A 16,239-nucleotide genomic window follows, 5' to 3' on the forward strand; every position below is an offset into this window, starting at 1 on the left:
TCTCAGACAGTACCTTGCTTTCAGCTACCTTGAGTTCTAGTAGTGGACCTTCTGCCGAGCTTTTTAAATTTATGCATTAAATGACGAATTTGAAACAGGTCCTTTTTAAATAGAGGGATTTATTTTGATTGAATATGAGGGGAAAAGGTGAAAATCATATTCAATATTACTAAATAAGAGCCAAAAATATACTCGATATTGGTCATTCTTCATCGAAGGAGAATAATAAAGAAACCTGCTTGCAATAGCATCTTAAAGTGATTATTCCATTTTGCAGCTGCATTTTGTCAGTTAATTTATAGTGGCCAACTGTTGGACATCTTAATGGCATGAAAATGCTGTGTATTGAATTTAGGTTTACCAGATATCTGCACAGACAAAGGAAGGCAGGGACAATTGAAAGATTGACAAAAGGTAGGAGACAGTTTCTTGCCATCTGTTACAAAAATTATGGTGAAAAACTGCAAAAACAAAACATTTTTAGGTCTACATGTATGTGAATGATTTCCAGCATCATAAAGCCTGGTTTTTGAATTGCAAGAAAGAGCCAGTTGGAGGCAAAAGCCTTCGTGAATAACTGATTTAACTGTCAACAGGCTACTAATCAAACAATAAAAGTCGGAGAGCTGAGTTTGTTACTTTCAGTTTCTGCTTACTAGGGAAGCTTGCCTCACAAAGAAAAGCTGCTTACAAAAATTAAACCTGTTAAGATACTCAATACCCTGGACAATATTTGTTTTTAAGGCTGCCTGCTGAATATAGGACATGAGGACTAAAAAGAGGACATATACCTCCTGTTGCTAGATCTTAATGGCAGGTAAGTGAACTCTAGTTGAACTGAAGAACTAAATTAAAACAGTACTGTTAACTTCCCAAAAAGATGGAGGTGGACAAGATCTCTAACTACATCAGCCTGGATAAGTGCTGGTGCAGAATGCAAGAAGAAAAGCCAGCTTTTTACATAGAAGGTATATGGAAGCCACATTCATAATAGTGAAATGCTCAGCGTTTCTTTGCGTTTGGAAACGTTCTTGGAGGGTTAGGAAAATCAAACATCCAAAGAGGGCATCCGGTTAGGGAAGGCTGTGCTACAGTAACTTTGCTATTCTGTTCTGCTATAGGGTGCTATTTTCCAGGCAATTATTTGGACGGGGAATTATCCTGAAAACATAACAGTAAAATACGGTCCCCCTATTAGGTCTCATGCGAAAGAAAGATTGGATCGCGGTGGGTTGACTTCGCTAAATCTTGAGGATCATAATGGCTATTTTATTGAGGAACGCTATGAAGTAACTTCATGGAAAAGGGAATCTGAGTGCGGATTGTTAAAAGATCGCCGAAGGCTTCCGGCCTTCGCGCAATGACGAAAAAAATCTGCCCCACTTTTTACGGCTTAAGTCTGGCCACTCCCTGACGACGCAAGTACAAGCTTGCGATGGCGCTGGCAGAACTGGCTGCGCGACTTAACTGCGCCGAATATAAAAACTGGCTGAAGGACAGGCATAGCCACCACCTCTTGAAAGCTGCTCTGCAGCACTTCGCCGATGAGCAAATTCACATCTTCCACCGTCAGTTTATTGCGAGCGACTTCGTTCACTTAATCCCGTCAGGTTTTCGCTGTGGCGGGCATTGCATCCCTAGAGACAAATAGGTGAGGCTTTCCACGCCGGACACAGAGCTCTGGCCATCGCAGGAGCGAGTGATGTCGCGCTACGTGGTCTCTGCAGAATTGATTGTTCCCAGTTTGTGCTGAACTTGCCCGGGTTGGATCCCATTCCGGGGCGTAGACTCTTTCAGGAACAATGGACACGTGTTCGCTAATTTGTTCCTGAATAATACTTGCATCTTTGTTTAACACCATCGCAAACTTGCATCTTTCCTCCATCTGGTGCTGGGAGAGATGCAAATCCTGTCCAACAGTCTCCAGAAGTTTGAGGAGTCTTGAGAGAGGCTGCCTTAGCCAAACATTTTAATTTCAATCCCGCCTTTTGTTCGGCAGCTTTCTTCCTCATCCTTTTTTCCTTGATAGGAATATATTCTCCCCCAAAAAGGGGGATTTTGAGCCCCTTGTCCTTCCTCCTCCGATCTGCTTCATTCTCCTTTACTGCCTTCTTGTGGCATCACCCACATAAACACACGAGAAGAGGGGCGGGCTTGCCGGAGGAAATCTATGGAACAAAGAATTCTCCCTGCCAACCAGCGCCATCTCGTGTGAAGGGAAGGAGTGAAAGGCTCCATCTCACTAAATACTCGCCATTTGGCCTTTCCTTTTACATAGTGTGTGATAGATTCTCCGCAATTATTTAGAATGGAAAGATTAAAACATGGGCATTAGTGTAAGATTGTTGAACAAATATATTTTTAGCTGTGGGTAGTATATGCATTGCCACCTCATGTTTTGGAGTGTAGGAAGTTAAAATCCACCCCTCTCCTACAGAAATGGAATATTTTAAGAAATATTAAAGGGCAGAATATTTCCTCTAAATGGGAGACAGAAACTCGGCTCCCCCCACCTTTGTCAATGAGCTGAGCCAGTCTATTCTACATAACAAAGATCTACCCCCTTCAGCTCCAGGGTGATGGGATTAAGGCATGATAAATCCTTTATCCATTTTACCACATGGCACCTGGGAAGATTACATCATCGCCCAGCAAGTCAAGCAAGCCTGGGAGGCAGCCTACAGAGTTGCCTTTGCATGGCCCCATGGTAGTCTGACAACCAATCAGAATACAAGGTCAAGTTCAAAGCCCAGAGAGGGCATAAAACCAGGGACTTTCAGCATCTCTTCCCCTTTTTCTTCACCCAATATCTTGAAGCATTTTTCCCCAGGACCTCAAACCATATGGTCCTGTCCATCATTATACCATCTTTCCAAGCAGCCTCCATGTTTCCAGTGCTTTTTCCCCACTTGGAACTGAACCGAGAAGGACATTTCTTCATTCTATTAGATGCAACAGCCTCTGAGTGTCATAGTACAATTTGTAGTAGCAATAGCAATAGCAATAGCAGTGGACTTATATACCGCTTCATAGGCCTTTCAGGCCTCTCTAAGCGGTTTACAGAGAGTCAGCATATTGCCCCCAACAATCTGGGTCCTCATTTTACCCACCTCGGAAGGATGGAAGGCTGAGTCAACCCTGAGCCGGTGAGATTTGAACCGCTGACCTGCTGATCTAGCAGTAGCCTGCAGTGCTGCATTTAACCACTGCGCCACCTTGGCTTAGTAAAGCTAAGGTGGTGCAGTGCTCCAGATTTAGTTCAGAAGGAGTTTCAAAATGTGCAGGAGTGCATTGTAACATCTATGTGCCCCTCATTAGAGCAGCCCATTTGTTTTGAAGTACCTCTTTGAACTGAATCAGTGTGTTGCACAACTTAGTAATATAAATAAACCAGGAAGTCCCCAGTGTGGATATTGCTACACTGATACCCTGTGTGTTTAGGTGCAGGGAGAGAAAGAAAACACAAATATGCTTGCCTGCCTCTGCTTACTTACCTTTGGAATATAATTATGTTTTCATAATTGGGATTTCAACCTCCCATAATTCCCAGCAATATGACAGGCCCACAAAGGCTGTCAGTAAGACTGTAAATAGGAAAATGACAACTGCAAAAATAAATTGAGCCAAAGCCACTTTTCTTCACAAGAAACCGAAGGTCTGCAACTAAAAAGCTGTTTGGTTATTTTCATCTAATTTCCATGTAGTTTGGTGTGCTGAAAACAAATAAAATATTGAAAAAACTCTTAGATGTCATGATTTGCCACAACATGCAAAATTGTCTTCAAATTTATCAAAAAAAATAATTTTTGGTATTTTTTTATATTATGGGTTTTTAACCAAATTTAAAGTCCAAATTACTATTAATTAATTGACATAAGTGCATTTAAGATATAAAATGCCAAAAAAACCTTAAAGGGGTTGTCCGAGTTATGTAAATAAATATAGCATTGTAAATCTGGTGGTCAGCAATATATACATAAGCTAATGGTAGAAGGGGTTAATCTTTCCTGAAGAATCCAATGGGAGGGAGACACAGGGCAAATAGCATCTCTGGTCAGTGAAGGGGGCATGGCTAGCACTGTGACGTCTCGTGTACAGACACAGAGCTGCTCTCTCCTGCATGCCACACTTGTGCACGAATCATCATCAGGTTCTTGATTCTAGGATGTTCACACTTTTTCATTGCAATTCATGTTAGCTCGTCATTCTTCAACCGTTATGTTATGGCTCTGTGAAAGTGTATTAATTCGCCAGACAGTTTCTGTTTCATCTCTGGTGAATATACAGTGTTGAAGCAACAGCAGAATATTACAGACTTTGTGAAAAAAAGTATATTTTGCATACTTTGGACTAAAAATTGGAGATCAAGATAAAGTTTGGGTGCCTCATAAAGTGTACAAACGGTGTGTTGAGAACCTCCGAAACTGGTTCAAGGGCAAGAAAAAATCTTTCCGTTATGGGATTCCTATGGTATGGTGAGAGCAAAAGAACCATAGTGATGACTGTTACTTTTGTTCATGCGATGTGAAAGGGTTTAATTCCAAATGAAAGCATTCCATTTCATACCCCAATCTTCATTCAGCAATTCGTCCCATCCCCCATGGCACAGATATACCAGTACCCAAGTCCCCTGCTACCTTGGAAGAGATACCTAGCTCCGATGAAGGTGAAGTCATACCTGAACCAGATGACGAATCAAGTTCTGACTTTGAAGATGATACAAGACCAAAATTGTTTTCTCTGGAGGAGATGAATGATTTGGTGAGAGACTTGAATCTTCCCAAAGATGCCGCTGAGTTACTCGGATCAAGGTTGAAAAGCAGGAATTTATTGTTGCCAGGACATGGTTCAGACATCGTGAAAAGGAGTTTGTTCCTTACTTCGCCCAGGAAGACAAGTTGGTTTATTGCATTGATGTCAAAGGTCTGATGGGTCAATTTAAAATCCAATATAATTCAGAGCAATGGCGTCTTTTTATAGATTCTTCAAAAACTGCTTCAAAGCAGTTTTACTCCACAATGGTCTTTACGCTTCCATATCTGTAGGTCATTCCGTACACTTGAAAGAAATCTACAAGAACTTGGAATTAGTTCTTCGTAAATTTAAATATGAAGACCATGGTTGGCAAGTGTGTGAGGACTTGAAGGTCTCGTGCATGCTGCTCCGGCAACAAGCTGGGTATACCAAATACCCTTGTTTTCTGTGTCTATGGGACAGTCGAGACCGACAAAATCACTTGACCAAGAAGAGTTGGCAGCTGAGGGTGCTAACAGTCGGTGAAAAAAATGTCCTCCGGGAAACTTTGGTACCTTCCCATAAAGTTCTTCTACCACCTCTCCACATAAAATTGGGATTGATGAAGCAATTCGTAAAATCACTTCCAAGAGATGGAGAATGCTTCAAATACTTGGTCACCAAGTTTCCATGCCTGTCGGAGGCAAAATTGAAGGAAGGTGTGTTCGTCAGACCAGACAGAAGGCTTATAGTTGATCAAGAGTTTGTCAATACCATGACGGATCCTCAAAAAGAAGAGTGGGTTGCATACAGAAATTTTTAGGCAATAACAAAGATCCTCACTACAAAAAGATCATCGGAACAATGCTGAAAGTATTTCAAGCTTTAGGTTGTCTGATGAGTTTGAAAGTGCATTTCCTCCAGTCCCACCTTGACTACTTTCCTGAAAATTTGGGAGCTGTGAGTGAGGAACAAGTTGAACGATTCCACCAAGACATTAAAGAGATGGAAAGGAGATACCAGGGAAAATCGAGCATTACAATGATGGCAGACTACTATTGGATGCTTCAGAGAGAGATTCCAGATGCTACTCACAATCGTAAATGCACCAAGAGGAGCCTCACAAGGAAGAAGAATCAAGTTTAGTGTGCGTAGGTGAGCTCATTTCAGTTCAAAAAAGGATTTTCATGAAAATATTGTAATAAAACTTTAATTTTATAAGTCTATTTCCATTTATTTTAAGGTATTGCCTTATTTAACATAGTTACTTAAATTGTCAGGAAATGTGATGTCCTATGACAAAATGGAGATCATTTTTTGATTCAGCACACCAAAAAACATAAAAATTACGTGGAATAACCAAAACAGCTCTCGAAAAAAAATTTTTTGCAGACCTGTGTTGCAACCAGCTATTGCTATCTGCAGTCATTTGATTAATCTTATTCTCTGATACAAAGTTCACTTATGAAATACTGTTTTCTTGATTTCTGAGACAGGAACAAACAGCACTGTCCATGTATGTTTTTCTTCATCATTCAGGCTTATAGGCCTCACGGGAAAATCAATACTTATGGTCCTGACAAGTGACATCAACACTCTTAAACCTTTTAATTTCATATTCATGTCAACAATATTTATCCAAAGAAAATCAGAGAGGTATTCAGCAAAGTGTTTTTGAATGACATTTTATTAATTCTTAGCAGGCAATCAGAAGCATATTTTCTGAGACATAATTGGTGACTGCTGCCCTCTCTAAAACGAGTCATCAATATTTCAGACCTCAGGGACCACTAAATTCAAATTTTTAAATCCGGCGGACCACTAATATGAACTTCCTAATGCCCAGCTGGGTGGGCATGGCTAGGTGGTCATGTGACTGGGTGGACATGGCCAACTTGATGTCACCCATGTTGAGGGGCGCGTCACCAGCCTCTACTCACCTCTCCCATCCCGGCCACTCATCGCCTCCCTGCCCGGGCTCCTTAGGGCCCCAACAGGAAGCAGTTGTTGGAGCTAAGCAGCCACCATGAGAAAGTTGGCAAAACAGTTCAGTTCAAATTGGATCTGACCGAGAAGGAGGCTCAGTAGAAGCACCTCACTGAGAACTATGAGCATAGGCTTTCCAAGCAGAGGGAAGACCTGCTGGAGTGCAAGGCCAGGTACCAGCACCTGGAGGTTCAGCGGGCTGAGATAGTCAGCCAGTTGCAGGCCATGATGCAGTCCCACTAGAACAAGGTCCTCTGGCTCTTTGCCACCAGCAGCTCTTCCCTCCAGCCTTCGCCCAAAGCCCTGCACCAGGAGGCCGAAGCAGACCCCAAGTCGGAATTTCTGCCCCTGCAACAACACAAATGTTCATTGTACGTAGTTTGAGAACCCCTGATTTAGTGCAATATAAAAAATGCAAATAATTTTTCTGTGGACCACCAAAATTTTCTCACAGACCACCAGTTGGTGGCCCCTGCTCTAAAAGACAACAGCATCATTTTTTTTAAAAGAAACTTTTTTTATTTTTAAACAAGTACAGACAAACATAAAACATAAAAACATTTCCACTTCCGTACAGTGTGTCGATTGGTTACAAAACATTTTTGTACATTCTCACCATAGTCTTCACTTACACTTTATATAGAATCTCATATTATCAATCTGATATATATGTATACAATTATCATTATTATACATTTATTTGACTATAATTGTAATTACTTCATTTTATGTGAGATATGCTACATTTTAGGTAAATTTATATTATGACATTTCATTACATCATTCTAAATCCATCCAGTAATATACATCTTTATAAAATTCTTTGTCTAACCATTAATAAGAAGTCCCATGTTTTATAAAATTGTTTATCTTTGGTTACCAAACTTTTATGCATCCTCTCCATAGTCCTCATAAATTATATAAAATCTCATATTAGCAATCTAATATATAAGTATACAGTATTACCATTATTAATCATTTATTTGACTATAACTATTATTACTTAATTTTATACAAAATATTCTAACTTTAAATAAATTCAAATTAATTTTTATTATAACATTTCATTACATCATCCTATACCCATCCAATAGTAGTGCAATCTTTTATTTCTTGCCATTTGTGGTATTTGTATTCTAATTGCTTTTTTAGTAAATCTTGTATGGACATCTCTTGGCAACTTATATTTCACTGCGTATCTTGTGACGACTCGAAACCCCTCATCCGTTCCTTCCATCATCTTCCCTTTAGTTATCACCAATGCTTCTGCCAGAATTTCTATCATTACTTCTGCCAAATTTTCTTCCTTTTCTTCTATCTTCTGGAATCTGAGGTAAAATTCTAGTCTATCGATCTCCCATTCTAATATTCCACTCTTATCTTTTTCAACAGCACTCATTCTGCTTCAATATCTCCAATTTTCTTATCTCTTTGTTCATCTTTTTCTTCAGTTTTTTGAGATCTGTCTTCATATTTCATCATCATTTGGTGAGTATTCTCAATTTTTTCATCTATTTTTTTCTGTTCTTTGTCCAATAATCTCCCCTCTTTTCAATAGTTTCTGTTCTTACTTGTATTTTTTTAATTTCTTGCATTATCATCTGCAATATCACTTCCTTTTCTTTTCCCTGTTGTAACATCGTCTGTATTGATCTTTTCCTTCCAATAGTGCACACTGCCACTGTAAAATCCAAGGCTCTTTTCCAAACAAAGTTAACTGTTCTCTTTCCCAGTTCAGTGCAATATTTTTTCCACTCCAAGCTTTTCACTCTGATAGTACCCAGAGAAGCACCTGTATAAACCTCCATGCTCTTCCCACTCTCATTTTCAATAAACAAACTCAGAGTCCTTGAAGTGTAACACCATCTCTTACTTTGTACAAGATTATCAAATGCTTAAACGTAGAGAAGAAAAACTATTTCCAAGCCTTTAAGTGGCAGTGTTATTTCTTTTCATCTATTTTCATTTCCCTCTTTATATTCTTTATGTTCCAGGAAAGAAAGAAAGAAAAAAATTTAACAAGAAAATATTATAGGGCGTTGAAAAGAGAAAAAGAATGAAAATCTTTTCAAAAAGAGAAAAATAAAATCAGTCCAGTTTAAAAAAATAAGCATTTGTAGAAATTCTAGCAGTAAAAGGATTAAAGAAAAATAACACTCCAAGTTTGACTCAGGCTTAATCTCACCACTTGACCTCTTCTGTCTTCAATTTTAAACTTTATTTTTAATCTTTGGGGTGTTCTCTCATCTAATAGTAAGAAATTATTTCACCAATTCGGCACACTTTTTCTCCTGCTTGTCTTCCGTTTCTGAAACTGTCCCAACTTTCAGCAGCTTCAATGGCTGCTTCTTTGTTGCCAGAAAAAAGGGCTTCTCCTGGATCTACCAGGGACTTTGTGATGACCCCAGGATCAGCAGAATGTGCCCTTCTCTATCACCGTCTCTACGGGATGGTTTAGGTCCAAAAGGACCGTCCAGCAGCAGAGATATCGATGGTGATCCTGTAGCTTTAAGATCGCACATCGTATCATCGTGACGTGAGCTCCACCTCTCAACAGCATCACTTTTTAGTCCATTGCACTTGAATTGAGGACTTATGTGGAGCTAGCAAAACTTGGGTGGGGGGAAAGTACCCATTCCCCCTTTGTTCAAGTCTCTGCAATTCATAGAAAACTCAAGAGATTGGCTATTTTTTCCCCTTCCCACAGACTTATTTCAATTTCAGCAAGTTGTCAAGATCTTGTTATTAGATCAATGTGAGTTCTTATTCCTGCTTCACCTACAAGGACATTTCAGGATGTCTTTCAGGAGAATTTACAAAGTTTTAACCACAATTAAAAACTCAGCTCTGTGACCTTAATTAGTTGATTAGAACCAATGGTAGGATTCAGCTAGTTTGCACCTATTCAGGAGAACCGGTTGTTGGAAGAAATCTTATTTTGTTTTTTTCCACTTTACAGGGCTAATCCTGTAAGGAAGGCAGGAAGGAAGCATTCTGGTGTTGTTTCTAGCCTAATCTTTATTTCCCTGCTTACAGAAACAGAGGCAGTTAACCCTTATTACATTGTAACAGCTAAGGTGAAGCGCCCATCGACCTGAGTGACATTGAATTGGCCACACCCAAATGGTTACATGACCACCGAGCCACAACTACCCAGCTGGTCATTAGGGCAGAGAACCGGTTGTTAAATTATTTGAATCCCACCACTGATTAGAATGGCATTGTTGCCTGAAACTGACAAGACCTTAATCAGTTTCACACTGATTGTGAATGGTAGCAAACTTAATCCTAAATGTGCACATTGATTATAAAACTGCTAACTGAGGTAGCCATTAAGTGAGGAGTGGCTGTATTTCTCCCTAGTCCTAATGTTTAGATATAAAAAATAAAATAAACAATACAATATAATCAAATCCTGAACTGAACCTTTTGAAATTTAAAAATAACCATCTTTTTGTGATACTATGGTATGGTATGGAATGAAAAGTAACACGAACACTTTACTTTCAATCAAATAATTTGATTTGCTAGGTATAGGTTTAAATATGATTGGTTGTAGGATTTTTGTTTGCATGCTTTGAGTTGGGAATGTTTCCTGTGGAGTGCTATGCATATTTCCTTGGGCAAAGATTATGAATGCAATCTAGAACATTTTTACTTCTTTTTTATAATTATACTTAATGGAACTTTTTTCTAAATTATTCATATTTTGTGAAAAGATGTAACTGATTTCTTTTCAGTAGTTGGTTGTATATGCTTGTAGATGTCAAATACCACAATCTGTAATAAATATGATTGATTTTTGTGTGAGAAGGGTCACTAAAAAGAGTATCTTCCTTCATGGACTATAACTTTTGAATGTATTTTCCACATGGATTGTTTATGAGCTGGTAATATTGACAGCATTCTGTTGTTCTGGCATGAAATTTGTGTGACTTGGAGCTGTAATTTGAGAACTGGATCTCACTTGCCATTGCCCATAGCAGATTTACAATATGTTTTTGCTATATACCAATATTTATGTCTTTAGGTGATAAAGTGCCACAATGAAATAATGCATTCTGCAGACATGAAAGTCTCTTTTTCCTGTCTGAAAGAATTTGGAAATCATGTCTAAAATTTTCTGACTGAATTCTATCAGGAGCCAGAGACTCAGACATCTTGTCATAGGATAGAAAAGGCAATAATTGCAATACTTTTCTAACATATTACATGGCTGCAATTATTTATATGTCTTCCTTAGTTTGGCACTCTAATTAATACTGGACAAAATGACAGTGTATTTTATGGTCTAAAACTTTTTATAACATTTTTTCAGGCCATAAAACCTATTAAAAATTTCATAGAACCTCTGATGCTCAAAATGGCAGCTGTGACTATTTTTGTGGAAACAAGACTTATGTTTTCCAGTGTTTCTTAAGAAAAATACTTTGGATGCCCTGGCTGCGTTAAAGTGGTTTGTTTGACTGTCAGTTGCCTAGAGTTGCCTGATGATGAGATCAATGGCATATAAATTTAATGAATAAATAGTCAATCATGGAACTCCTTAAAGTTCTTGTGGACAATATTCTGTGGAGTTCAGCTGGAAATGTCCTAGTCTAAGAAAAAAGCTGATGTATATGAGTGGGTTCCTCCAATCTAAGATTTTTCTATAGATTTTAGTATAGATGCAATTAATTTCAGTTGCCATTTAAAAATTCTAGCCAAAAGGATTTTTCTCAGGCTATTTTAGAAACTGTGTGACATACTTCAGGGTACAGAAATGCTACATGTTGCTCTTTGCATAAACAACTGTCCAGGATGCCAAGAGTATATTGTTCATACAGCAGCATCTTCTGGCTACTTTCAGAAGCTGAAGGGTATTTTAGAAAATAACTTACATTATAGCAGGAAATCTGAGTGCTTGTGGCCCAATAACAAATAATGCTGAACATATTTGATATTTGGATACTGTTTAAGCATAAAATGTACTTTCATTAAGGGCTTACTTTCAGGCAGCTATCAGAACAGCAAGGTCAGCTTATTACTTATGTTTCTCCAAAATAAGACTGGGTTTTATTTTCTTTTGGGCCCCAAAATAAGGGCCCATTCCCTGCCACCATCTGATTTCCTTCTGCCACAACAGCTTACAGAGATTCTTAGGGCAGCACTTTTTGCCCGGATGTAGACTTGAAGCTTCATCTGCTTGCAAATGGGATGCTTTGAAACAGAGCTAAGCACATTGGGATCGGCTATCTCCCCGCCTCCACCTGGCTCCACCACACATTTTTCATCCAGAGTGAGATGAAGCTTTGTCTGCTTGCAAGAAGGGATGTTTTGAAACAGAGCTAATCACTCCATTTCAAAGCGTCCCATTTGCAAGCAGACAAAATTTTTAGTCTCCCTCATTTCTCTATCTGGGTGAAAAGTACACCTGATCTGGGAAGCCTTATAAGACATTGGAGTCACAGGAAAGCAGATAATGAGAGGGAGCAGGCAGGCAGCTTCCTCCCCACACCCCCATGCCTCTGCCTCCGCCTGCTGCTAATGCTGCCACACAAGCCTCCCATGAGCCAGGCAGCCACGCAGCACATGCACATCGCCTGCCTCCCCCCTCATGCTTCTGCCTCTCCTGCAAACTTTTCACCCAGAGGGAGACAGAAGGGTTGTCTTCTTGCAATGGGATGCTTTGAAATGTAGCGATTTGCCCGTCTCTCTCCATCAGCTACCCAGAAGAAAGAAGGGGCCAAGTCAGAAGTGGAGCCAGAAGCAGCCAGCCAGGCACCAAAGTGTCATCAGCAAGAGAGACAGAGAGCAATCCGATCCAACTTCTGTGTGTATATTTGTATGTATGAGAGAGGCAGAGAGGTCTGATCCAACCTTGGAGAGTTATACCAAGGCTGGCAGCGGTGTGAGCTCTCTCTCTCCTCCCTTCCCCCCCTCTCTCTCACACATTGGATTGCATTGCTCTCTCGTGTTTCTAAGGTGGTGGTGGTGGTGGTGGCGCTTCAGTGCCTGGCTGGCCGGGATGGCCTCATTTGTCACTTGGCTGCTTTCCCTTTCTTCTGGACAGCTACTGGAGAGAGATGGGGCTGCCCAGATCTCCTCGCTTCTTCCCCAAAGCATTCCTTTGCTAACATGCTTTGCAGCTCATTTGTGTTTCTCTGCAGCTGCATGCAGGGCAACAAAATAAGTTCTTGGGACTAAAAAAAAAGTTCAATCAGACCTTCCAACTTCTTGCAAAAAAAATATCTTATGGTGGGGAACTGCAATGGAACTGGAAAGCAGGTGGCAAAGCAAACCCCACAAGAGGTCCAGGCTCTGAAATGGGCCCATCTGAAGGCAAGGCCAGCATCAACTGAAATGCAGTGGCAGAGCTACAGGCTCCAGAGCTGCGGCCTTTGAAACAGTGAATGTGGACCAGGCATCGTGAAGTGGTGCTGCAGAACCTAAGTGGCAGGTGGAGCAGGAGGCGGTAGCTGTTACTGAGCAGGTGATCTGTGGAGAGGACGGAAGAAAGCCCCTCTGGCGGATGAGGCTGATGCTCAGTGGAAGCGGATGTCTTTCATCATCACTCCCCCTGGCTCTGAAATAGCAGAGAGGGACCGGATAAGGGGACCAAGCCTCACCCACCCATCCCCATAACATGACAGTCCAGCTCAGGAGGGGAGAGAATGGGAAGAGGCAGCTGTGCAACCGAGTCATTGAACCGGCAGGGGGGAGATCACCAAGCGGAGAGTGGCCTGGCTGTGAGGGCCCTAAGGTGCACAGGTGCCCTCCTGCTCTGTTGGATTTCATCAGGTGGTGAATGTCTGCTTCTATCCTTGCTTTTTATTTTATTTGTGTTGTTTTTAATTATCCCAATAGCTCTTGGAATGGAAAGTGAAATGAGCCCGAGCCTGATCAGAGAAACAGAAGTAGAACTGATGAGAGATTTGAGGAAATCCATTTTCTTGCAGAACATGGAATGACATCAGAAGAGGTTATATAATTGCTGAAAACAAAAAAAAGTATTACACTTATACTTAGATTTTGAGGTTGATCATTGATTCACTATAGGAGTATATTGGAAAAAGGCATTTCAAATTACTCTTCACATTTACTGCAAGAAACTATATTCAATAAATCTCAACTTTATTGTTCTTTAGTTCTTTACTAGAAAAGAAGGCTACTTATCCAGAGCACACATAGTGCTTAATTAGTTGATTGTTGAAATGTAGAAATTGTTCTGCCTCCTATCCTTGACTTTTCCATGAAGTTCTTCGGGGGCAAGCTTTTATGGTAAACAAGTAATTTAAATACCTAAGTTTAGAGTTTTATAGGCAAAAAACTTGGAATTCCCATTTTATAATTATGTTTTATGTTATAGGATTTATATTATTGTATATAAAGAAGTTTCTTCTATACATGAATCCTGCTGAATTATTTACTTGTCTGCTGATTGGATTGCAGCAAACTCTAACAGGATCAAATATCTTCTTTGGTTCTTAATAATAAAACTTTCCCATAAAATTTTTATTGGGGGCTTTCCCAACAATTTTACCTCATCTTCCAAAATCCTAAACCTCTGCTTTAAATATCTCCATCACATCCATTGTTGAGACAGTCTTTCTATAAACTAAAATTTCTTGTCAGATATCTGGTTATATATAATAAATTCACTTTCCAAAGTCAATCCATCTTCCCAGGGAAGTCCAGTCCAAATCATTTTCTAGTAGGGTATAAATACATTTCCCCATCTCCATAAATCTTAAAATAATCCATCACTCATTCAATCTGTCTATTCTACGTTGGTAAAATCCAGATCTCCTTCAGACTTCTGCAACAGGCCTTCAGTTTTCTAGTCAAACTGTTGCTTCTTCAGATCTGCCAGCAATGACTTAGCTGCTATTGTTTGCATCTGGGTATCCTATTTAAGTTGATTTGAAAACCTGGTAATTTTATCAAGCTTTTTACTAAAGTTCAATTTGAGTGTGTAGATTAAAAGGCATTTTTTCTGATGTCTTCTCTTTTCTCTGAGCTTACACAACCAAAAAAAAAAATTCTTTGAAAGATAGAGAAGTTAAAGATACTCTTAATAAAATGGCTGCAGAAAACATTGAAATAATATTTCTCATAATGAAGGTGCAAAGAAAAAAAAGTTCAATTTTTTTTTAAAATGAAGATCTAAGGTTGTTAAGAGTTAAAAAATGAAAATTCTGATATACAGTGGATGTAAATCCAATCTGGTCACTTTCACTACTCAGAAAGTTGATATGGGCTGCCATATGGAAAATAAAAGTAATTCACAGCAAAAAAAGAAAAAAAAGAAAAGAAACAAAAGTAAGTTGACCTTAAAATATAAGGGGTTGGAGGAGGCCAATCAAACTGACAGGCCCAATACATCCCACACTACAGAGATGGGTTCCTACCGGTTCGGTCTGGTTCAGCCAAATAGGAAATAGAAATTGGCTGTACCTTTTTGAACTGGTAGCAATGGTAGCCTGGCCACGCCCCTGAACCGGTTCTCTCGGTAGTGCCATAGGCATTGCCATATTGTTTTTACCTTCTGCACATGCACAGAGCAACTGGCAGTAGCGACAGCTGGAACCCACCCCTGGCTCAATCCCACTTAGAAGCCTCAGTTTACTCATGAGCACCATTGGCCTTTCTCCCTGCCTCTCCTGGCCAATGTTGCTCGGGAGTAAATTGCAGCTAGGATCTACCACATGTTACATGCCCAAAAATGACATGGAGATTTGGGCTAAGGCTGGGAGCTGGGTGCAACATGCAGGATGGGACCTCGCCAGCCCTGCTAAGCGCCAGCAGAAGTGGGATACTGCAGCTGTAGTCATGGAGAAGGCCTATCAGGGGCGAGAAGGGGCACTCCTCACGCAGCTGTCGCAGCAGCCACCCGGGAGAGCCATTCCCCACCTCCCCAGATCAGGCCTGCAAATCACGCCAGACTGAGGCTGCAGCCACCACTTGCTTCCTTTGCCTGCCCAGCAGGTGGGAGCTCTGTGGCACCGGTCATGCCTGAGAACTTTCTTTGCCAGCCGGCTGCCAAAAAGTTCTCCCTTTTAAAAGTTTCCAGTGATGGAGCATTAGGATCCAACCCGCACTTTAACCAACCAACCAACTGGGGCTTAGTTTAGAACCAGAAGAAAGAACCGTTGAGTGGCTACACCCAGGTTGGGGAATGTTGAGGGGGGGGCTGGGTGGGTGAGTGGGTGGGTAGGAGCTAGGAGGTCTCTGAGCGAGTGCTGGGCAAACAGGCAGTGGATGACCTCACTTTCTAGTCGCTGGCAAGTGTCTGCATCCAGCTGGAGGATTGGAGGGGGCGGCTGAGCGAGCGCTGGGCAAGCAGGCAGGAGGGCAAACTCAGAGGCTCGTTGTCACCCCAGCTTTGTGCCCAGTTGGCTTCGGTTGGCTTAACAATCGGACGCAGGAAGCGCTGCCAGACAGTAGTTCGGCGGTCAGCAAAGCAGACTGATTCAAAAAGGATGAATAGGATCTTCAGTGGAGCTAACCGTGGTTGATGGGCCTTGCCTTGGGGTGGAG

General features: G+C 40.7%; 1 protein-coding gene across 1 annotated transcript; it reads left to right on the forward strand.

Annotated features, from left to right (window-relative positions):
* Positions 1-224: 224 nt before the first annotated feature.
* CUNHXorf38 (chromosome unknown CXorf38 homolog) lies at positions 225-14,383 on the forward strand. The gene is given in 6 exon segments (XM_087722116.1): positions 225-1,637; positions 5,046-5,178; positions 6,351-6,390; positions 10,751-10,900; positions 11,474-11,579; positions 13,567-14,383. Coding segments are annotated over 6 exon segments (735 nt in total). The 5' UTR covers positions 225-1,435; the 3' UTR covers positions 13,671-14,383.
* The last annotated feature ends 1,856 nt before the right edge of the window (positions 14,384-16,239 follow it).

This window comes from Thamnophis sirtalis, unplaced genomic scaffold, assembly GCF_051295495.1.
Source record: "Thamnophis sirtalis isolate CommonGarterSnake01/CBP01778 unplaced genomic scaffold, rThaSir2_p1.2 scaffold_8, whole genome shotgun sequence".
NCBI lineage: Eukaryota > Metazoa > Chordata > Lepidosauria > Squamata > Natricidae > Thamnophis > Thamnophis sirtalis.